This window comes from Hylobates moloch, unplaced genomic scaffold (assembly GCF_009828535.3).
Source record: "Hylobates moloch isolate HMO894 unplaced genomic scaffold, HMol_V3 SCAFFOLD_4, whole genome shotgun sequence".
Lineage (NCBI taxonomy): Eukaryota > Metazoa > Chordata > Mammalia > Primates > Hylobatidae > Hylobates > Hylobates moloch.
In genome coordinates this window covers 112,644,796-112,667,949 of record NW_026652279.1, presented here as the reverse complement: position 1 = coordinate 112,667,949, position 23,154 = coordinate 112,644,796, and the positions used below count along the sequence as shown (strand labels likewise).

The 23,154-nt window shown below is 45.6% G+C and overlaps 1 protein-coding gene and 1 long non-coding RNA gene across 2 annotated transcripts in view; both read left to right on the top strand.

The window, feature by feature from the left end:
• Nucleotides 1-4,581, top strand: part of LOC116467487 (guanylate cyclase soluble subunit beta-2-like) — a gene marked incomplete at its 3' end in the record, with an annotated part of 57,701 nt that extends 53,120 nt beyond the window's left edge. The window contains 2 exon segments of the mRNA XM_058438167.1: nt 1,375-1,529; nt 4,461-4,581. Of these exon segments, the coding sequence (XP_058294150.1) occupies nt 1,375-1,529; nt 4,461-4,581 (276 nt within the window).
• A 1-nt stretch (nt 4,582) lies between these two features.
• On the top strand, nt 4,583-17,258 carry LOC131383396 (uncharacterized). The gene is made up of 3 exons (XR_009213386.1): nt 4,583-4,612; nt 7,244-7,344; nt 17,098-17,258. It is a non-coding gene; the product is annotated as an uncharacterized LOC131383396 (long non-coding RNA).
• The last annotated feature ends 5,896 nt before the right edge of the window (nt 17,259-23,154 follow it).

Sequence of the window (23,154 nt, the reverse complement as noted above, 5' to 3'; positions counted from 1 at the left end):
AGCAGATGAATACATTCATCAAAATTAAAACATTCTGCTTATTAAAGAAAATAAATATACAAACCCACAGACTGATAAAAATATTTGTAATACATACATGTTACATATCCAAATATGTGTACTTCTCATACACATTAACAATAAAAGACAAACAGCTCAATTTTTAAAACAGGCAAAAAATTGAACAGACTTTTTACAAAAGAAAATATATGAACGGCCAATATGTGTGTGACAATGTGCTTAACATCATTAGTCACCAATTTAACGCAAATTAAAACCACAGTGAGATATCATTTCACACCCACAAGAAGACCAAATGATGGTGAAAATGGGAGCAACTGAAAGTGTCACGTTGCTGATAGAAATGTAAAACAGTAAAACAATTTTGGAGAATTGCTGGGTAGTTTTTTTGCTTGTTTTATTAAAAAATAAAATTAAATATGTATCTACCTTGTGACTCAGAAATTCCACTTCTAGGTATTTACTTAAGAGAAAGGAAAACATGTCTACAAAAATATCTGTACAGAAATGTTTATAGCAGCCTTAATTTTAATAGATTCAAACCGAAAAATAATCTAAATGTTTGTGAAAAGGAGACTGGATAATGAATGTGGTGTATTCTTACAATAGAATACTATTCAGTGATAAAAATAATGAACTACTGATATGTAAGTCAATATAGATGAATCTCAAAAACATTATGTTGAGTAAATGAAACCGGATATAAAACAGTATATACTATATGATTGTACATATGTGATGTTCTAGAACAGGCAAATCATTCTTTGGTAAAAGAAATAAAAAAGGCTGGGCGCGGTGGCTCATGCCTATTATCTCAGCACTTTGGGAGGCTGAGGCAGGTGGATCACCTGAGTTCAGGAGTTCGAGACCAGACTGGCCAGCTGGCCAACATGGTGAAACCGTGTCTCTAATAAAAATACAAAAATTAGTCAGGCGTGGTGGGGGGCGCCTGTAATCTCAGCTACTCTGGAGGCTGAGGCAGGAGAATCGCTTGAACCCGGGAGGCGGAGGTTGCGGTGAGCTGAGATCGCGCCACTGCACTCCAGCCTGGGCAACAAGAGTGAAACTCCATCTCAAAAAAGAAAAAAGAAGAAATGAAAATGTAGTTATCTCTGCTGAAGAAGATGGGGAGAGAGCTTAACTAGAAGGGGCACAAGATAATTTTTCAAGGTAATGGAACTAGTTTACATTTTATTTTGGGTGGTGGTTACAGGGATATAAGCACATGTCAAAACTCATGGAGCTAAACACTTTAATATTTGTTTTTTTTATTTTATGTAAATTATATCTCAACTTACAGATAAAAGCAAGAGTATTAGATGTTCTCTTTTCAGTGATGCTCTCTCTGTACAGATCAGAGTGGGGATCCATACTGGACCAGTCTTAGCAGGTATTGTAGGAGACAAGATGCCATGGTACTGCTTGTTTGGTGACACTGTGAACACAGCTTCTAGGATGGAAAGTCATGGGCTTCCCAACAAAGTGCACCTCAGCCCCACAGCCTACAGGTAGCCTTCCATTTATTCATGCCTTCCTTTGTCCCTCCCTCTTTCTAGAACTTACAGAGTGCCTAGCAGCCATGGGTTGGTGTAGTGCAGGAAACTCATGTTTTTTCTTCCATGTCTCAATGGCTTACAGAAGATATTGTGGCACATAATAAATTTAGTTGCTCTTCTAACTGTAACATAGTTTTTACTCTCAAGGAGCATATAGTTTAGTTCAAATAACAGCATATTATAACCCCACAGACCAAATCTAGTCTGCTGCTCATTTTTGTAAATAAAGTTTTATTGGAACACAGCCATGCACTTTCATTTACATATTGCCTATGGCTGATGTCATGCTACAAAGGCAGAGTTGAATCACTGCAACAAAGACCATATGATACACAAAGTCTAAAATATTTACTATCTGGTCTTTATTTATATAAAAAGTGTGCTGACCTTTGGTCTAGCAGAAGAAAAAAGAAAAGTTGTAGTTGATTATTTTTAAAGTGAGATAAGTACAATGATAAATATGTGCATAAAACAATACTTATAGTTTCTTGAGCGCTTAAAATAGGCCACATTCTATTCTAAGTTCTTTTATATATTAATTCATTTACAGTTGCAACAGCTCTGTGAAGATACATTATTATTATTATTTACATGAAAGAAAAGGCACAAAAAGGTTAATCATTTGCCTCAGGACCAGGTAGGCTAGGAAGGCGAATAGCTCAGATGCTGCCCACGGAGTCAGAGTTCAGTGTTCCCCCTTTAACTGCTGCGCTCTTATCCTCAAGGTAGTCACCGGGGGTGCCATGAGAGCCCAGGGCAAGGGTGCTTGACCCAGTAAAAAAAAGGGCTTCATGGAGGAGATTCCTGAGCTGAACCTTGAGCAAGGAGTTCCAGAGTAAAATTTAGCCAAAATTGGGGTATTGGGTGTAAAAAGTGGGTAGAGGCTCACATGTAGAATAGGTGCAGAGAACTATAAACACCTGAGCTTTTCTGTATTGGAAAATATGAGGCAGGAGCGATGAGAGCTGCACATGCCTTACTGAAGGGCAAGGGCCCTGTGCCGTAGATGAGGAAAAGTCCCCAAGGAATGTGAGGTTGAAGACAGTGACAGGGCCAGGGTCCTATTTGACACTGACCACTCTAGAGACCCTGAAAGGACATATTTGAGAACCAGAAAATGAGATAGATGATACCTGTTAGGAGTTTGGTCTGAATCAGAACATTAGTGGTGGGAATATGGGGGAAAATAAAACCAGCTAAAGTAGTTAGAAATGGGGGAGGAGAAGAAAAGAGGAGCCCAGGTCTCCATTCTGGGTGACTAGGGCTTGAATGGTGGCCTCGCCATCTGCAATGGGACAAATGAGAAGTATCCCAGATCATAGGGGCAGACAATGAGTTTAGGTTGGACACATTGGGTTCAAAGGAACTGTGGAACATTCAGCTAGAGGTGCCACAAAATGGATGGAGTTGAGTTATTGAAGATCCAGACTTGGAGTAAGTAACATATAGGTGGTAATTACAGTCATGAGAGTTGATGAGATCAACCCAGGGAAGGATGTAGTGTGCAAAGAACAGTGGGAAAAGAATGGAATCCTGTGCAGAACCAACATTTAAGTGGCACAGAAGGAAGAGGAGCCCAGGGAAGAGACAGGAGAAGAAATACTCAGAAAGGACCAGGAGAGTTGAGGGTGAGAAGCACTCTTGTGGATGACTTTAGGAAGGAGGAATTGAACAAAAATGTCAAATGTAGTAATAAGGACTGAAAAATACTCACTAGAGGTTTTGGGGACATTCTCAAAAGTGGTTGTAGTAGAATGGTGCGATAGACCTTGGGCTGAAGAATAAAAAAGAGAAAATTTGTATGAGATTAAAGCAGGTGAGAGGCTGTTTTGTTTGCTTCTGTTTAGGATGGAAGAGACATAAGCACACTGAAAAGCAGAAGGAGAAAGGCAAATGGAATGGGAGCTGAAGATGAGCGTGGGGTGGCCAATGGAGTAAGGCCTAGAGGTGGTGGGAAGGGGGCATGAATGAGGAGCCCCTGGACAAGAAAGATACCTCATCCTTGGAGATTGGGGGACAGGATGGTGTGGTCATGGGGTGAGAAGTCACAGGCTCTCACCTGTAATCAATGTAATTTTGTAGATGAATCAGGGCATAAAGTAGGAGCCACAGCCACTAGTGTATGAGTGAGGGGAGCAGATGCCAAATGGAGGCACATGAGGGGTGTGCTGAAGGTCTGAACTCTCTACCAACCTGGCCAAGGACAAGGGAAGGCTCGACGGAGTGCCGAGGCAGGTGGTCATGAATTTGAATCTTCATTGGTCTGAGTGGTTCTTTGGCTTTTCTCCAACATCACTTGGTGGCCAGTAAATAAATAAACAGGGAAACATTTTGTAATTACCCCATAGCTCTGTCTCTTTTCATGGTCCCTACCCTATAGTCCTCCTCCCCAGTTCCTTGGCAGACAGAAATTATGGTGGAGAAAGCTTGGGTAGTTAGGATGAGCATAGTAGCAAGCATGGGGTATATGGTGCACTTGGGGAAGATGGAAAGAAGAGTGTTGATACCCAAGAGTCTTACGTGGCACAACCATGAAAGGTGGTGTCCACATGGGCACTGACAGCATGGTGTGTAGAAACGTGAGAGATGCCCATACGAGGGGTGAGCTGGAGGGAGGAAAATTGGTGGCAGGGTTGGGAGGGTTTTGATGGGTCCCTGTGTTCTCTTTTGGCCTTTGGCATCCTGTTCAGAATATCTTATCCTCACTTTCCCCGTGGCCTCTGTCCTGCTTCAGCAGGCGGATGTCTGGGATCTTCCCTCCCCTGCTGTTGTGTGTCCTCTGTCCTGGACTTTTCCTCTTGAGTAGCCCTTTGCATTGTAGCCAACTCTTGAGTTACAGACCCACAATCTTTGATATCTGATGCACTTTTTTTCTCTGTGCAGAGCCTTGAAAAATCAAGGATTTGAAATCATTGAGAGGGGTGAAATCGAAGTGAAAGGTAAAGGGAAAATGACCACATACTTTTTGATCCAGAACTTGAATGCCACAGAGGATGAGATCATGGGGAGATCTAAAACCCCACTTGATCACAAGGGTAAACAAAAAAGAGAAGCTTTGTCATTAGTGTTGAGTAGTTTTTCCACTAACCACTTCAGATATGTTTAGTATCTGCAGGGTCAACACAGATAGCATCCCTGCCCACCACCAAGCTCTAGGGTTCAGTTCAACCATCTTGCCCTGAACATTCTTCTCTTGCATCCTGGTAATTATGATGTTCTTTGAGCTGGGCCGATAGATCCAGCTGAAGAGTTCTACATACATTAGTCTTCAAGGTTCTTCTCTCGGCGTTTCCCATGCTGCTCTCTGGTAGCTGGGGAATGATTTGTGAGAGCTTCGTCTGCTCTGTAGCCTCAGAGGCTCCAGCACAGGCTTCCCTCGCATGCTGGAGCCTTTTGCCTTCCACATTTTGTTCTAACTTCCAAAACTGGGATGAGGGACAAAATTTGTGACTCACCCAGCTCCAGGAATGACAAGAGGGTGGGAGTTTAGGGGAAAACAACCCAGTACTAAGCTGGACCAGGATTACTGTTTGGCTCATGGTACCCCCAAAAAGAAGCTGGAATCCAATGGCAAGGTCTCCATCAGCTGCAAGGCTGGTCAATCCCACACACTCAGGGTCCCTTAGCTACAGCCTGGCTAAGATGGAAGTGCTGACCTGAAGGGGAAACCCGGTAGCAGGAGGCAAGCCTTTCTGAACCTCCAAGAAGGGAATGAATTCCTTCTGACAGGAGCTAATCTTTAGCCACGCCAGAGGCCCACAGGGGGAATCTCAAAGTCCAGAGGTTCCTTATTTACACAGCTATTATATGCAGTATGTCTCTTTGGGACATGTAGATTATGATGACTATTTTTAAAAGTGGGGCTATCCCAAAGAAAAGATGGATTATTTGAAGAATTTTTAGAATTCTTGTCATAATGCTTTCATTCTAATATCAGCTCACCGTAGTATCCCTGTGAGCTATAGTTGGTTTAGGCCACATTTTACTGTTGTAGACACTGAGATACAAATATCTAAATAAAAAACAAGAAATAACTTTGGTAATAAGGACCAGGAGCAGTCCTCATTAGAGGTTTTTAGCCCCAGAATTTCCAGGCTCTGGGCACCTCATCCACTGCTATCTCTGACTCCCTCCCACCCACCATCATGCCAGCCCCACAGTAAAGAGGGTTTCTAGAGAGCAGGCAAACAAACTTTCCCCCTTTTTCTCTTCTTCGTCAAGAAATGGACAAAGTAAAGCGGGGAGGGGGCATCATGCCACGTGATCATTGGAGAGGGGAAGGCAGGGCTGGAGGCTTTGGCACAGGACAGGGCAGATGGGTCTCAGCTGTGCCTGGCTCTAACCCCACACTGCTCTCTCCCACTCGTCCGCTGAGGGTTCCCACACTTCTTAGAGAACCAGTGCTCTGGAGCAAGGTCTGAGTCACTAGAATCAAGCCCACTTTCAGTTCTGAGCTAGGGAAAAGCAACCCTGAGTAGAAAGTGAGGAAGGGCGCCTCAACCGGGAGCCCTCAGAATGGAGCCTGAGAAAGAGGAGGGAGGGTAGGTGTGAAAGGAGGTCAGGGGAAAGCAGCCCCCATCCCCCGAGGCCCCAATCAGTGTCTCTATGCAAATTAAGAACAAGGACCCCTTTGTGGGCTATGGGGTCGACAGCCCCCAGACATGGCTTATCATAGAGGAAAATGGCAACCCTCTGTGTGGGCTGAGGTCAGTCCTCACCCCGAACCCCTTGGCCAGGTGCCTCCATGTAGAGAAAACTGCACAAACATATATGTGGTCCCAGGAAGGAAGGATCCCAACCCTTTTCATGCTTCTGTGCATTTCCCAGTCCCCTCTCCCTTTCCCCAGCAGCCTTGGATTTCCTGCTGTGAGCCTCAGCCACCAGGCTCTGGGGGAGGGTGAGTCTGTCTCTCTCTGCCTGCCTTCATCTGCCCTGAGTGCAGCACGGGGGCTCCAGCAGGAAGGCCAGGAACTCTCAGGGGAGACCTCATGCAGATACTGCTTCCTAAGGAACCCCATTCATTTCCGGGGGCCAGGGGGTTTTCTCCCAGTGACCACTGACATCTCCATGACGCAAGATAGAGCCTCTCAAAGACAGTGATAGGGGAGGGGCATGGAAACACTGTTATGTTCACTGATACTCTTTGCACATGGGTCTATTCCCTCAGATTATCTCCCATGGGACACACACTATTTTTGTGGGGGTTACTTAGGGAGGAGCAGGAGTGAGGGCACTTCAGTGATTCTAATGTGCAGTCAGTATTAAGAACTATGTCTAAGACCATAAGACAAAAGCAATGCAGAAGAAAGGGCCCTACGGGGTCTTTCTTGTGCCCTACTCCACCCTAGCACAAAGAGACCCAGAAGGTGACAGGAACAAAAAGGATAGTGTCCAGGAGAGCTCTTCCTCAAATGAGCCTCCTCTCCTCCACTTTGTTCTCAGACAGTGCATTTCCTCGTTCTAGGTAATGAGTACATGAAACACATTAAATGTCCTTCAGCCTCCCTAGCACGACATCCAACAGCTGGAACTTCCATCCAGTCCTTCACATGATGGGCACCTGTGGGAAACCTGCCAGGGGCAGCCGATGTTCTCCCAATTTGGCCGCCATGAAACCCACTCATGCAACTATCCTCACTTTTCCTTCCTCTCACGGTTTTTTGCAGAAGCAAGTCCTCAGGGAAATCAAGACAGGAGAACTGTTGCCATCATGAGCTATGCCGACAGTCAGCAGCTGACCCCGACAGAGATGCAGCAGATGCAGACGGTGAGTACAGCAGGCCTGGTCTAAAATACTTCCAGTCTTGCATTGCTCATAAAGACAATCAGACACTTCAGAGGTCACTTCATGGGCAGTGAGAAAGAGCTGGGAAGGGATAGCACAGGTGAAGTTTGGGGTCCTGGGGCAGGACGCTACTGACTTGCTCGCTGTATTTTGAATAAACTGTTGTTTTGAGCACCCCCATCCCAGGTGTCCCAAGGGCTCTCATTCTGGCAGGGCCTTCTATACTCACTTCCAAAAGAATCTCTAATACCAGAAAAACATATTACTTTCTGTGCATCCACAAAACGAAGTTTCTCTGGACAGCGTGGCCCTCAGTAGCTTGCCTTGTCTTGCTGAGAGCTGAGACTTCCTCTTCCTGCACTATCTGGTGCTTTACAGAGACCTCAGGGCATTGACACTTCCACAGAGTAGCCCAGTTACTCTCTTCTCCACTTTGTCCTGAGGGTCGTAGGGACAGGAGGGTTTGCTTAATTCATGCTTATTCTGGATGACCTTGGCAGTCATTCAGCTCCCTCGGAGCCAGAGCCATTCTCAGGACTGACAAGGCTTGGTTTTGAGTATGGAGTCACAAAGGAATAATGAAGAACCAGGGATGGGTGGACAACATGAACCCCTGTAGCAGCAGCTCACCCATCCTTTTCTAGAACCCCCATGCTAGGTGATCCGTGTGGAGTTAAATGCGGCACGGCCACAGTATATGTTTGTTAGAGGGGATCACATCTCATGCATTTTCTAAAAACCATCTCTGGTCACTGAGACAATTTCTTAAGACAAATGAAATGATTCATGTGATGAGTTAGAACAGCTTAATAATCCATATAAAAGTCTAGCTCTTGTTATCTTTATTAGACAATATCTCTAAAGTTGGGTGTTGCTTGAGCCCTTGGGGTTGGCATTGCCCTGAAGCCCGAAGGCTTCTGTCTAGCTTGATCCTAGAACCTGAGGTTGAGGGAATGAACAGCAGCCTCCTGTTCATTTCAGGTGAGAGGAGACAGAGCAAAACTTCTCTCACTCTGATCCTGGGGTCAGATGGACATTTGCATTCTGGGACATGAGAAGCTCAAAGCAAAGTTTTTGCCATTGCCTGGAGGCATTTCCCTCCCGTCCCCACTCTTCTCCTTCCTGGAGTTGCATGTTTCTGGCAGTGCCCAAAACCCTGAGTAGTTGTCCAACCTATTACAGAATTATAATATAGAATTATAACACTCATAGATCCATTTGATAGTGTTCATTGGAAAACTTGCTGCTGCAGGAATGGACAAAGCGTCTAGTCAGTCCTGGGATCTGCAATGCTCACTGAACTAAACACGTGAGGTCCCTGCCTTTGGGCAGCTTGTGGTTTAGTAGAGGGAAACAGACAATTAACATGTAACTAAACAAATAAGATCATTTGGGTAGTGATGAATGTTAAGAAAAAAATAAAACTAAGTAAAGGGCCAGTGAAGTCTTCTGAGAGGGAGCAGCATTTCGGCTGAGACTTGGATGAAGGAAGAACCCCCATGTGGCTACCTGGGTAGGGGCTTCCAGGCAGCGCTGTGCCCAAGGCAGAAACTGCCTTGGCAAGTTCACAGGAGACAAGACCAGTGTGCCTGCAAAGGGCTGCAAGAGGAAGGGAGACATAAGGATGAAATCAGACAGGTGCGTGGGGACCTGGGACAGTCTTGGCCTTGAGACTGCTTATCGACGTGCAAAAAAGCATGAGCGTGAAATAAGGGGTAGGTGAGGAGGTGCTGGGGCTCCCGGGGACCTTCAGAGGGAGAATGGCTCTGCCATTTGAATTCCTAAATGGCGGTTCCATAAACAGCTCAGAAGGGAAGGTCTAAAAACTCTTTATGCTCCAGGAAGATGAGTAAATTAATTTTTCAAACTTCTGCTGCGTGGGAGATGGGGAGGTCCTGCCACAGGGACCAGCAGGGCTGGATGTCTTGCTTAGAGGTGAGAGACAGAAATTTCACAGCACCTCTTCTAACTGTGGCTTTCCTGGACAAAAAGCAACACTGAACTAGAGAAGGAAAAATTGAGGCCACCTCAGTTTTGGTGGGAAACTCGAGGGGTGAACTGGCACTTTTTTGGCAACTACTTGTGCCAGGCATTTTACCCACATTATCTTATTTACACAACAGTTATATAAGGTCCCACAACTAGTAAGTGGAAGAAATAGCATTTGATCTTCATTTTAGACTTGTTTATCTTGGGCAGATCACTTCCCTGTGAGTTCGTTTTGAGCATCAGACCAAGACAATTCCATAGTTTCCCTAAGTGGTGGCCACTGCACTTGAACTGCTTGGGTTGACAATGGCCCAGCCATGTGTGTCTCAGATCCTCCGGGCCCCATCTGAACAGATCTCTGATTGTTCAGTGTATTAGCAGGTGTATTAATGAGGAAGTACTCCCACACTGTGGGTTCATGACAGACCGGTGTGCACCAGGAGTGCCACTGGACCCAAAGCTACCCACACCCAGACGTACTGAACTGTGAAACTGCCCTTTCACAACGTGCCCCAGTAATCTGAGTTTGGGTTTACCACTGACATGGGCTTCTTCCTCATCTCTGACAGTTGGCAGCAGACATAGAATTTAGCAGTGGAGGCCGGGCGCAGTGGCTCACGCTTGTAATCCCAGCACTTTGGGAGGCCGAGGTGGGCGGATCACGAGGTCAGGAGATCGAGACCACGGTGAAACCCCATATCTACTAAAAATACAAAAAAATTAGCCAGGCGTGGTGGCAGGCGCCTGTAGTCCCAGCTACTCAGAGAGGCTGAGGCAGGAGAATGGCGTGAACCCGGGAGGCGGAGCTTGCAGTGAGCCGAGATTGTGCCACTGCACTCCAGCCTGGGCGACAGAGCAAGACTCCATCTCAAAAAAAAAAAAAAGAAAGAAAAAAAAAAGAATTTAGCAGTGGAGGACTCATGCCACCTGCTTATGGGACCTGCCTTTTCACTGTGGCTCGGGTCCTGGTTCTCATGGGTTTTCAGGTCCAGCTAGGTCTCCTATATCATGCTTAGCTCTGAAGTCAGTGAAGGCTGCCAGAGTGTCACTGTGGGAGCCCCCACCCTCGCCACTACCCCTGGGCCATCGTGCCCGGCCCCTATGTGGGCATCACGATGGGGAAGTATCTCCATCAGTAGCCATGACCTGTCTGGACTCCTCAGAGACCAACTGCTTCCCAGGCTCCAGGCAGCTGGGCGGACATTCAAGACTTGCTTCATTCGTCATCTCTGCCACCAACCTCACCAGGTGGTCACCTGGCTGCCAAACACATGGCTCTTCAGTTGCACACCATTCCATCTGACTTGGATCTCTTGGGTGGGAAACAGGCACTCCTGGCCCCCTCTCCCCGGAGAGGACCATGGATCCTGACAAAGTATCTCAGAGTCTTGGTAGCCTGTGCAGCTGCAGCGCACCTAGACTTCTCTCTGCTGGCCAGCTGAGGCCTGGGGCTCACGTGTCTCTCGACCCTCTTTAAAAAGGGGGCCACATGGAGTCCCTGCAAGGCCCAGCCACCTTCTGCCAGGGCAGTAGGGAGAGCTCAGCGGGACCCAGGCCTGCAGGCTGCACGAAGGACCTCATTTGCACTTCAATAACATGCTTTTCTTTCACTTAACTATGTATCTTGGTGTTAGATGTGTCAGTGGAGAGACTCCCCAGTGCAATTAAACGGGAGTATTGAGCCGGAGAGAAATCAGTGTGTGTTGACTCAGATATTTAAGCAACCACCTTTCAGTATTGACTCAGAAATTGGCCTTCCAGCTGTCCCTGCTGGCAGACTCTTCTGGCATCTCGTCAGGCCCCTGTTAATGTGTTTTTCAAATTTCAACTTGCTTCAACTTGTCTCCTAACTGATCCTCCTGCTGATGATAATAATGGTTTCCAGGCTGACCTGCACACAGCACTTAGGCAAGTAGCCCAGGCCCCTCTCTGGAGGCGACCCCTTCCTTATAAATCACAGTCAGAGGGCGTCTGCTTGCTGGGTTCGTGGCGGGTTAAGTCAGCTTGGGGGAATTCTCAATCAACTCCTAATTATTCCTCTGGAGAACTTGAGTGGTGAGGGTCTCTCTCCTGATGGGGTTAGACTTTAGTGGTCTGCTGCTGGAGGGGGGCGGGTTGCTGATTCCCTCCAAATTTCACTCACTTTTCCAAACAGGAAGAACTTTCCCACCATTTGCAGTCCCCCGATGAGTAATTATTGGATGGGTTTGTGGTCACTTAATTGCCAGGGCCCTTGCCCCTTGCTTTACAGAGTTGTGACTATACAAGCACCTTTCCCAGACGTGGCCAATTAGGGGGGTCCCAGCTGGTTTGGAGCCAGGCTTCTAAGGAAGGCTGGGTCCCTGTTCTCAGCTCCGAGGCCTTTCTGCAGCCTCTCTCAGTCCTTCCTAAGTGCAGCTGTCAAACTTTGCTGACCTTTCCCCCTTGGGGCTAATGAGTGTCACAGCTGTTTTTAACCTTGGGTTTTCTAGAAGTTGAGCCGTTAACCTAGCTCCTACAGAAGGAGGGCCCTGGGAGGTATAAATGAACTCTTCACACACAAGGAGGTGACTAATGGAGGAACATAGGATTTTCAGCGTCAGGGCTAGCCTTGAAGTTTTGTGTTGACACCCTTGATAGCATCGACCAGATGTCAAATCAGAGCTGGTCAGCACAGTCGGCATGGGTGGGAGGGCAGCCGGATCATCTGTGGAACAACCTGTTGACAGTATAGACGGCTGAGCCTCACCTGAGAGGGATTTGGCAAGTCTGCAGTAGGGCTGTGACTGGTTCGTTAACCAACTTTATAGGGGATTCTGACGAGCCAACCGGCTTGGGGATCACCATCCTGATGGAAAGGGCAATCAGAATTCCAGGTCCTGGCAGTCAGTGACCTGTGTGTTACTTCGGGCAAGTCTTCTCCAAGCCATTTTTCTCATCCTGAAGGCAGGGGTAATGGAGGGCCTTCTTCACAGGGTTGCTTTGAGAAATAGATGAGATAGTATGTAGCACCTGAAAACAGCAGAGTGTCAGGTGTGCGGACTGCTGAGTCACTTGGGCATTCATTCGCTTAACAAATATATGGGTCTTAACACAAAACTGTAAGAGGTAGTGCAGAGGTTTTTTTGTTTTTGTTTTTGTTTTTTTTTTTTAAGTACAATCTGTTGTGTGCAAAGAGCTTCAGACAAATGCGACAGAGGAATCCACACAGGAAGTCAGGATCCCAGCCTTGTGCAGGGTGCTCCAGCGTGACAGTGTGCACAAGTGATGCTGAAACACACACTGGGATTTGGAAAACCTCTTAGACAAGGTGCACGCAACAGCAGAAACGAGAATAGGCAAGGATCTGCTCTGGTGTCTGGAAAATGTGGGGACTTCTGGAAGCTGGGAATTTATTTCCTGCACGGCATGGCCTCTTTTGCCCATGGATGGAAAGAGGCAATCAGGCAGCGTGATCCTAGAACAGCCACCCCTTCCCTCATCCTGGAAATGCCACTGTACTCTTTGTATCACTAGGGTAGAAGTCTACACTCACTGGTAGAATTTCCCCTAAAATTTCATTTTTGGAATTTGTGTCTCTTTTCTCTGTTCACACGTCCCCTGCTCTTCCTCTAGGATGAGGGTGAATGCTGGGAAAACTGAGATGGAAGCAAGTGGGAGGGGTACAGGGCTCTGCACAAGTGGAGACCACACAGAGCAAAGGCCAGTCCAGGGTGGGGAGAGAGGTGGGACGGTGGCACAGGCCCTGTGCTGTCAAGGACCAGGATGGGGTGAAGCCGTGGGTGGGGGTGAAGCCATGGTGGTGCAGCACCCTGGAGACGACTGAGTGCCTGCTTAGGCCAAACCCTCCACCCTAGTCGTGGAGAATCAGTGTTGAAACCAAGATGTGATCTTCCATATCTTATTCTGTTTAGAAGGTTAGAAACAGATGCAGAAATGCTGTGAAGTGATTATCTTAATGGCAAATGTAAGAATCCTTCCTGTAACCCCATATCATATCGTGTATGACTCATAGAGCCTGCCTGTGATAACAGGTGATGATCCACATCCCACCTCTATTCGCCAACAGAGGCAACAGCATTTCCTCACATTCCACGCTGCTATCGCCGCAGCCACTACCGCCCCCTACCCCCCAGCCTCCAAGTTTGTGTTTGACAATCTCACGTGATAGGTGTTTTCCAAATGGGAAGATTTCTTCCGCAACCATTCTTTTCATTTAATCTGTTCTTGACCTATATCGAGATAGATTGCTGTGCTGATTTTAATACTGAGCTATGTGATTTTTCCAATTAAAGACTATTTGTTTATTTGTATTATAGAAGAAATATTTAATTTTTAATAAGTATGGATAAACCAAAAGAAGAAAACCAAAGCACCTATAATTACATCATTCAGAGAGACTACTATTAAAATATGGGTCATATCTTCCTTGACTTGTATATGGGAGGCTGTGTGTATGTCTATACAGACATGCTTTTTCTTACAAAAATGGAATTTTCATGTATATACTGTTTTGTAATCTGGCAGGTCATGAATTTCTTTCCTTTGAACATTTAAACACTTAATAATACTGAGGAGGAAAATTTAAAAAAGATATAATGTGCTTCACATGGTACCCTTATTTCCCATGTGACTTGTGCTATTACATACCCCCAAACCACTTTTACATTGTACCAAACGAAAATCCCAATTATCTTATACTACCCACATCTACAACACACTTTGGTACCCTTGATGTTCCATGAGTCCTGAAGTTTCCTCTAAATTTTCCAAGAAAGACTAAACTTGTTCAAGTTAGCTTTGGTGTTTAGAGTATCCCAGGTGTCTGGATGTCAGCAACACATGGAAGATGTACCTTGTAATTTCTATTAATTGGAAAATGTAATTAACCAGAAGCCTACATTTCCCAAGTGTGCACAACAATGAGCATTAACTGTAACAAAATGATGGTACTCATAGGCAGTCCTTGGGGGTTGTGAGCAATGGTCTTGTGGGAGCGAAAGATGATGGATGAGAATTCGTCTCAAGTAAACAAAATTCTTCCACCATCTGGATTGTGGAACTGAATTGGAGTAGAATGTCAAACATATATGTGTGAAAATTCCAAGACAGCCTTGCAGTTCTGCGCTGACCAGGTCTTGTTTGAATTGTTAGAGGCATCAACCCAAATTGATGGAGTCAGATTTGGCTTGTCCAACTTTCACTGTGCTGTGTCAGTTCATTTTCTCAGCACAATCCTAGCTGATTGTCCTTTCTGTCCGTTGTCTGTTCACTCTTTAGGGAGAGAAAAGGGAAAGAAGAAAATGAATTTAAAGGAAATAAGAGTAGAAATGGAGGAGATGGAAGATCCAGTTAAGATACAAGTGAGAAAAATGAAAAATGGTCAGGCTAGAAGAGAGAAAAATGTGCTATGAGACAGGAGAGATGAATCAATGCTGAAAAGCTACATTTCTGAGAAGAGAAATTGCAAGGGGAAAAAAATTAAAGAGTGTTGAATAAAGAGGAGACGAAGAGATCTGTAAAATATTATTTCCTAGTGTTGAGCTTACTTCCAAAATGCCTTATGAGCAGTTAGGCCAGAAAATAGATTATTCCTCTTGGTTACAAAGAAATCATGGTGCTCTCAGGAAGCAAGAGCAGATCATGAACACAGCCTGACAGCTGCTGGGTACAGGGAATGGTTTCCTTTACCGTATTTCCGCTCATTTTAGCAATTCCAGCCCTTTCCAGCTCAGTTTTCATTTTCACTAGAGTGACCTCCACTTTTCATACAATTACAAAGATATAAAACAAATAAATTCTGGGATCACAACACTTTTGTGGATATTTTTTTCTCTCAAAGATTCTTATAACATTTCTTTGAGTTGAGGGGGAGACAGATGTGTTGTGTGGTGTTGTTTTACATCTGGAGAAACTGGGGCACAGAGGAGTATTGGGGGAGAGTTCAGCTGCCCTTTGTAGTGCTGTTGAGTGGTGATGGATGTGGAGGCAGATGACCAGGTCTTCTCAACAGAAAAAAAATTACACTTCCATCTGTAATCAACTCATTTTTTCTCTATTTGCTATGATGACAAAACAAAATGGAACCCAAATTTCACAAATACACTATTCTTATCATTTAACCTGCATGTTTCCATTTTTGAAAATTTTAGTTCTAATTATAATAGTTTTTACATCTCAAAAAATACAATACTGCAATAAACTCCATAATTCAAAATGAAAGAGATGAGGGTATTGGGAATAATAAAATTAGCAGAGAATCAGCAAAAAGCAAAAACAAAACACCCTGTATCTGAATAAGTAACAATTTCCAAAGAGCATAAAATACTGCTGAATATAATTCAGTCGTGTGTGTGTGTGTGTGTGTGTGTGTGTGTATGTGTGTGTCAGAGAGAGACAGAATATGTAATAGCAATCAAATGAACCTATAGCTAATGACAACTGTACTTAGCTAACTCTGGTTGCACCATACCCTATAAAATGTCACAGTTGAGAGTTTCATGAACCTTGATTGCTTTTCCCATTGGCCTCAATATATGCATGAGCTAAACGCTTCTTGTAAATCATTGCTGGAAGTTGCCTCAGTGACATGGCCCTACATGTCCCAGGAACCCCCCTTTCTCTGCTCCAGGGCCCTTTCTCCAATTTTCACCTCATTCTGGGCCTGAGACTGAGATGAGACTGGGGAGAGGTCTGGTAGCCCCAAATTTTCCACATGTATGTCATCACTGACATTCCTCAATGAGCAGTGCATTCGCGAATGGAGCCTGTTTCAGTCTCATTGTTTGTGCTCTTAGGTTCTTAAAAAAAACCGATCACTAATCCAGGTTCAGGAGGAAGTCTGAGGTGCTAACAGCCTCTAATAGTGGAAAAAAAAGTCATCCATTATTTTGGCAAGAGAAGGCCGAAGACAGGAGCCCCTCTTGATTTCCGGCTTTCTATAACACTAGATGTACATGAGCCTCAGACCTAATACATGCGCCTTTCTGTACTTGAATGTCTCTGGGACAATGACTTATATTTTTAAAAAAGGAAATAGGAATGATATATGACTTTAAACTCTCAGACGCTGCCCTTCCAAATGAAACTGCAGGGAACGCGGGAGGAGATAGATTCAGTGTTCTCCACCCGGCCTCTATCCCATTCCTTCTCTGATCCCACTCTCTCTCTCGCCTTGACTCACAGTCCCGGAGGCAGTTTTTCTCCAGAGCCTTCTCCCAGGGCTCCCTCCCATGCTTAGAAATACTAATTGGCATCTTTGAGTTTGTGCTCTGTGGGGCGTTGTGTGAATCACTTGGTATAAATCATCTAGTTTAATGATCATAACAACCCTGGAAGGTAGGTGCTATTTCTCCATTTTTCATATGAGGAAATCGGAGGCCCAGAGAGCTTCAGTAACTCATCCAGGGTTACAGGTTAAGTAGTGGCAATGCTGGCTCTGACCTTCAGCCTCCGTGTCTGCTGCTCAGAACTCACGGACAGTCACAGGCCAGAAGACAAGGAGACTTGGTGCTAATGTGTGAGTTATGCAGTAGCAAAGATGTGGGTGTGACCAAAAAGATGGCACAGGGCAATTCAAAGAAATCATATAGCCACAAGGCAGTGGTCTGTCTGGGCTGTTTGGCCTTGGCTGTGAAGACTTCTTCCTGTCCAGGATCACGCTGAGTAGAAAAGGAGGCCCATAGTGTCCACACGTGTTCCCCAGGGTCTGGCCCAGACAGACAGTCTGTGGCTCGATCACTTGCTCACCCCTCTGTGTTCTTTCAGCTCCTGATGAAATCATCCCTGTGGGGAGTGCAGGGCCAGATGGGGACTCCATGGAGACAGCCGACCGGCGACAGCCTTCAGTTCTGACAAAGACACATCACCTTGCAAATGACACTGTGCCGTCTGGTTTCTGTGTTTTGTTGTAACAGGTTAAATGAACCCCTGGGCTTAATTTTCCCCCTACTTAGTTCTGTGGCAGCAAAGAAAAGTGACTTCTTTTCATTTCTCAGCTCAAAACTTCTTAAGCCGTGTCTCTTCCTCATCATCCCTTTGAGAATAAAAGTCTAGAAATGAAACACAATCCTGACAAGTTTGGAAAATGTGCTTTTATATTCTTAGTTCAAAGCCAATCCTAAACTTTGAGATTTTGGGTCAAATTTGTTCTCAGAGACATAAGTTTGGCCTTGAGGCCTATTTCTGTCTTCTTCTAACAGGAATGAATGGCTTCGAGCTCTCATCACTATGGTTCCACTGAACCTTTGCCTGAACAAGAGCCCCAGTGGCTGACACCCTGACTCTGGAGGCTCACCTTGTTTTAAAGGGTGGTGGGAAGGAGAAAGGGAAGAGGAGGGGAAGGGGGAGGGGGAGGAGGAGAAGGAGGGGGAGGGGGAAGGGAAGGGGGAGGAGGAGGGGAATGGGGAGGGGGAGGGGGGAGGAGGAGGAGGAGGAGGAGGAAAGAGACCCACGCTCTGCAGTTTATAAATCACCCCGGAACACAGCCGGGCTGTGAAAGGCACTCAGCCAGAAGTTGTGAAAGCAAATAATTTTCATTCCCAGCCCTGGGAATTACGTGAAACAACAGAACAAAAGCTGCATTCCCCAGAGATTTTCTGAAAGTAAAATGAAAGGGAAAACATGAAAATCACCGGAAAGGCAGAGTTAGGAAAGCTAACGGAAGAAGGCAGAGCACAGCCAAGACACCTTTGGCCGGTTCCTCTCCTGCTTCCAGCTGTAGGTGCAGAATACCTTCTGCAAAGAAGAGTGTTGGAAATGTTCTCAGAGGCCACCCCAACTAGGAGAAGCGAGACATGAGATGGGGCTATGCATCTGCATTTCGTGATGATAAGAAAATAAGTATTTTTTTTTTTACCTAGACATTAAAGAAAATCTTAAGGGCACATAGGAGCTTGTGATCCATTTAAGCTAGTACCTTACTTGTCCCAAGAAGCATTAACTGTCTTAGCAATTCCCAGGAGGGCACAGCCAGGACCTGGCTCGGTCTTCAGCCAATTCCAGGGCCTGGAGACAAAGGGAAAGTGACAAGAGTTGAATTCCTTGCTCCAATCTTTCTAGACGGCAACTGTGTTTGGTGTCTAGAAATGGACAGGTGTGACCTGCAGTCCAGCAGGAAACAGCAAGCTCAGATTAGACAAAGTGCAGAGTCAAGAGATGGGAGTTCTTGCCCAAGCTTTACCACTTGATACACCAGCTATAAAATGGGGTTAGTGACAGCTGCCCCACTTACCTCATAGTTTTATGTGTGCATGTGTGTGTGTGTGTGTGTGTGAGAATTCAGTGAAATATAAGAGCACAAAGATAATGACAATGCTCACGGTAGTAATAACCACAGATGCTCCTCAACTTATGATGAGGGTTCTGTCCAGATAAACCCATTGTAAGCTGAAAATACAAAAATGCATCAGGTTTATATCCTGATAAAATGTTTATATCCTGATAAACCTATGGTAAAGTTGAAACTGTAAATCAAACTATCTTAACTCAGATGCTCCTTGACACACGACAGGATTACTTCCCAACAAACCCACTGTAGAGTTGAAAAACTGTTAAATCAAACCATCAGGGGACCATCTGTACTAACATTTATGGAGCCTCAAACATGTGCTGGGCACTGGCCCTGCATGCATGTATGTTACACATTACTTCTGCTCCTGACAGCAACCCTATAAGACCACTATTCCAGTCCTTGCTTGACAGACAAGGAAATGGGAACTCAGGGAGACTTAGTAGCCCAAGATGGCACCACTGGTGAGCAGCCAAAATAGGGAGCCTAAAGTTCAGTTATTACACCATCAAAGCACTGCTTTGGTGGGTAGGAAAGTGTGGTGGTATGGACCTGGGACTGGCTGTGCAACTTTGGCAAAGTTGCTTAACATCTCTGTGACTTGGCATCCTATTTGTAAAATAAGGATAATCAGAGAACCTGCTGCATACGGTTGTCATGAAGATTACATGAAATGTACACAAAACACTTAGAGGCAGGGCCGACACTTTGGTAAAGTGCTAGGCTCTAATACCAGCATCTGGTGGTCTGTCTGATGTCCACCGGCCCCCACGTGTGGCTGTCACTCCAGACAACAGACTTGTTTAGTGCTTCTTAAATGCTAGCATTTTAAAATTTTCTTAAATGCTCCTATTGAGTGACTGATCTCCCTGCTTAAGTGGAGGCAAGGAAGGATGATGCAGCTCACGCTCTTGTTACTTTAGTGATACGGTTTCCTTTGAAATCCTTAGCTCTGCTGTGAGTGAGAGAATCCCACACAAAACGAAGAACCATATTATGTGGTAGCACTACCTGGGAGATAAGAGAAAAACAGTTGGTGGGGTGGTGGCTTTCTGTTTCATTTTTAGAAAGAAGAAAAGCCAGAGCCTGTGGTTTTAGTCCCCAGCTGGCAGCTTGCTTTGCTTCCTTGGCCCTGATAGAATATGCCAGCTTAATGTTCAGTTGTACCAACAACTGCCAGGAATTGTGAAGTGGGTGCCCTCATCCTGGGCTGAAAATGAAGAGAATTTTGCTCAATATTTATTAGGAGTAAAATAATAGTTTCCAGCTTTAAATGAATGACTACATCTCCCCACATTTGGTGTCACCCTGGAAACTATTTTCTTTTGAGTAAACACTGCTGGAGACAAGCTTCAGGTGACCAGGCAACCTAGCCAGGCTGACGAAGTGCTCCGTGAGCCCCCAGCACTCACTCCCACGGGCACCTTCATTCTCTCTTGGTCTGTTTCTCTGGGTTGGAGGCCTCAGGCGCCCTGGTACCAAGCTGGGTGTGTGAACACTCACTAAGAGGGCAGATTCGCTTGAAGGAGGCCTGTGCCTCTGCACACATCTGCAAGTGCTAGGCTCTAACACCAGCATCTGGTGGTCTGTCTGATGTCCACCGGCCCCCACGTGCGGCTGTCGCTCCAGACAACAGACTTGTTTAAGAGCAGTGAATGCTTTGCTCAGCAGGGCAGGCAGAATGACCCCAGACCAAGCCCCTCTCAGCCTCAGAATCTTCAAGGATAGGAGCCCTCCCACACCTACAACCTGTCAGTTTCATTTGACTGCCCCCTTACTCCAGCTGCCTCCACCTCAGCACCCGTTCAGGAGCATGGCAGACCAGGATCCCAGCAGACGGCTGGTCCTGCAGGCTGAGGACTGACAGACTCATTGGCCTGTGGCCCGCAGAGACAGGCAGACATTGTCATTAGGAAGAATTGAAAACATTGTTCACTGCCCCTTTCCAGTGGGGCACAGAACTTAATCCCGTGGCCTCTACAGCAGCCCGCGCCCCTCCTCCCAGCCTCTACACACCAAGCCTTCCAGGCAACATTGGATCGTGGAGGTGAAGTTCATGGATGTGTGTGGAGGAGATAACAATGTGTTGGGTGTCCCCTCTGTCTCCCTGTCTTCTCCTTTGTGGACATCTGGAGACAGTTCTTGAACGCTCAGGGCTGGCCAGGGCCTGGAGTCTCTCTCTTCCTCTGGGCTGCGAGGACTTGCTTGTTCTTTACAATCACCCGTTCTCCCCCGCCCTTTCCTTTTCACCCTTTCTCTCTTTTCCAACTTCCCTTCAGCTCGAGTTGTGTGTGAGAAAGAAGGCGGCTCACGTGCCCGGCTGAGGAATGAGATCATTTCTCTCCCCGTGTAGCGGGCTTGCTGTCTGCTGGTTGGGGTTACTGGGAGAAAGCAGGACAGCTCGCTCTCCACAGAGAGCCATCTGGCTCCAACAGACTCACGCGGATGCTAATCTATTGGTTTCTTTTTCTTTTATTCTTCCATTCTTTCTTTTTGTTTGCTCCCAAGGAACACTTCATCTGCAGCTGTAAATTCAGACCTGGCCCCGTGAAGGCGAGCGTTCATTCGTACACTTATTTATTCCTGCATTATGCCCCCTCGCCCCCCTCTCCTCTGGTAGGTGTCAGGAAGCCATTGTTATCATTGGTGGGTCTATGTCATTTTAATGTCAGGGCTATACTTTCAAATGGAAATCAGGCAATTATGCTCCACATGGAGAAATCTGACAGATGCAGAGGTTTTACACCACTGGCCGTGTGGCAGGGACAAAGGCGACCAGGGCTCCCAGGGGACAGTTAAATAAATAGAATATGCTTCAAGAGTGCAGAAAAATTCAAGAATAATTAACTGCCTGATGAGAGTTCATAGATCCTGTGGCTGTTTATCTTCAGAATGTGATAATGATATGTCAACGAACCACTTAACTCATCCTTGTAAAGGCAGCGTTAGAAAACCGATTACAATGTGCATTTACACAGAGGCAGACTGCTCTGTGCATCTGTTTTCCGGTTTCTAAATGCAAAGCTTTGCAGTATTTTAATTTGCTCTGTTTCCCCCTCGCAGGGGTTCTGGTTGGAGAAAGGAGATGGAGGCATGTTTGAAGTCTGATGTCTACCTGATGAAGCACTGTCATGTCTACATTCACTGTTAGCTAACCACAGTGGTATCTACAGATACCAATGGTGTGTAATATCAGTGTTATCTAATATCAGTGGTATCCACCTGGGAACTCAAGCTGAAAAACATGGTGACAATATCATTGTGGCTATTGTTGGTTGATGCTTGTTTTGCGTCAAGCACCCAGCTAAGCATTCTCCACATGTGGCCCCTTATAGTCCTGTGAGTGTGACGTACATAGTATTATTATCCTTGTTTCACAGAGGGGAAACTGAGGCATGGGGCTAAGTGGAAGAAGTGGCCTTCAGACCTAGCTCTGCCCAACTCTGACCTTAGCTCTCAGCCACTGGGCCCCAGTCCTCTCCAATGTTCCAACAGGCAGAAAGGTAACTACTCACTCACACCCTGTATAAAGCACTCTCATCATGTCAGACACATATAGTTGGAGTGAACTGAACAGGAGAGATCTAATAAAAGTTAAAACTTGATTTTTTTCCCTGACATATACAGCTGTTTAAACAGATAGTTCATTTGGAGCCTGAAAGAGTCATTATTCAATGTGTCCAAAGCTGGGTTTACATTAGTTTATTTTATAAAAAAGTAAAGTGCCTCCAACTACTGGTCATTGCTCTCTTCTGTTGTGGAGGAGTCAGGGAGCAGGCGAGGGTGTGTTTGGACTTCAGCGCCCCCTGCATTTCCTCACTAAGCAGCTGCCTTGAAATACACGGAAGCTGATGCTAATTAGAACACAGAAAAAAGGGAGGGCGTTTTTCTCTCTCAGGAAAAGTATGTTTTAAACTAAACAAATGATAAAATAAATACAACAGGTTTATGTACGAATCTCCAATGCTTTCTCCGATGAGCGAGTGCCATCCTGAAAGTCCATTAGGCCCCTCTGTAGTGAGCAAACATGAATCAAAGCCAGAGGTATCAGGAGACAAAATGTCTACTAATTTGCTAGAGACTAATAAACATCAGTCACACCCACAACACCCTCCATTATAACTTGTTTTACCTTGTCCAAGGGTGAAGACACACGTAAGGAGACTCACAACCTTTCAGAGCATTAGCTTCGTCTTAGGTGAGGAAAAAAAATATGCTTATGGAGGAATTAGTTTTCTTTTTTCATCTTTATTGAACACATTGGTTTGAAAACATTAGCATAACAAACTTGCGTTACAAAAACAAAAAGTACTATTAAAGTATCCTTTCCAATAAACACCTTAATTAAAAGGATTCAAATACTAGGGAAAAGCACGAAAGAGACAAAGTCATAGCTCACTCAAGAACGGATCACCCGAGAGCTCAAGGAAACAACAGGAACATCATGCTGTGGGAGGGCTGATGCAAGGTCTGGGATAGTCAGAAAGAACAACTCGTGTTCCACAGAGACCAAACACTAAAGAATGAAGGGAATC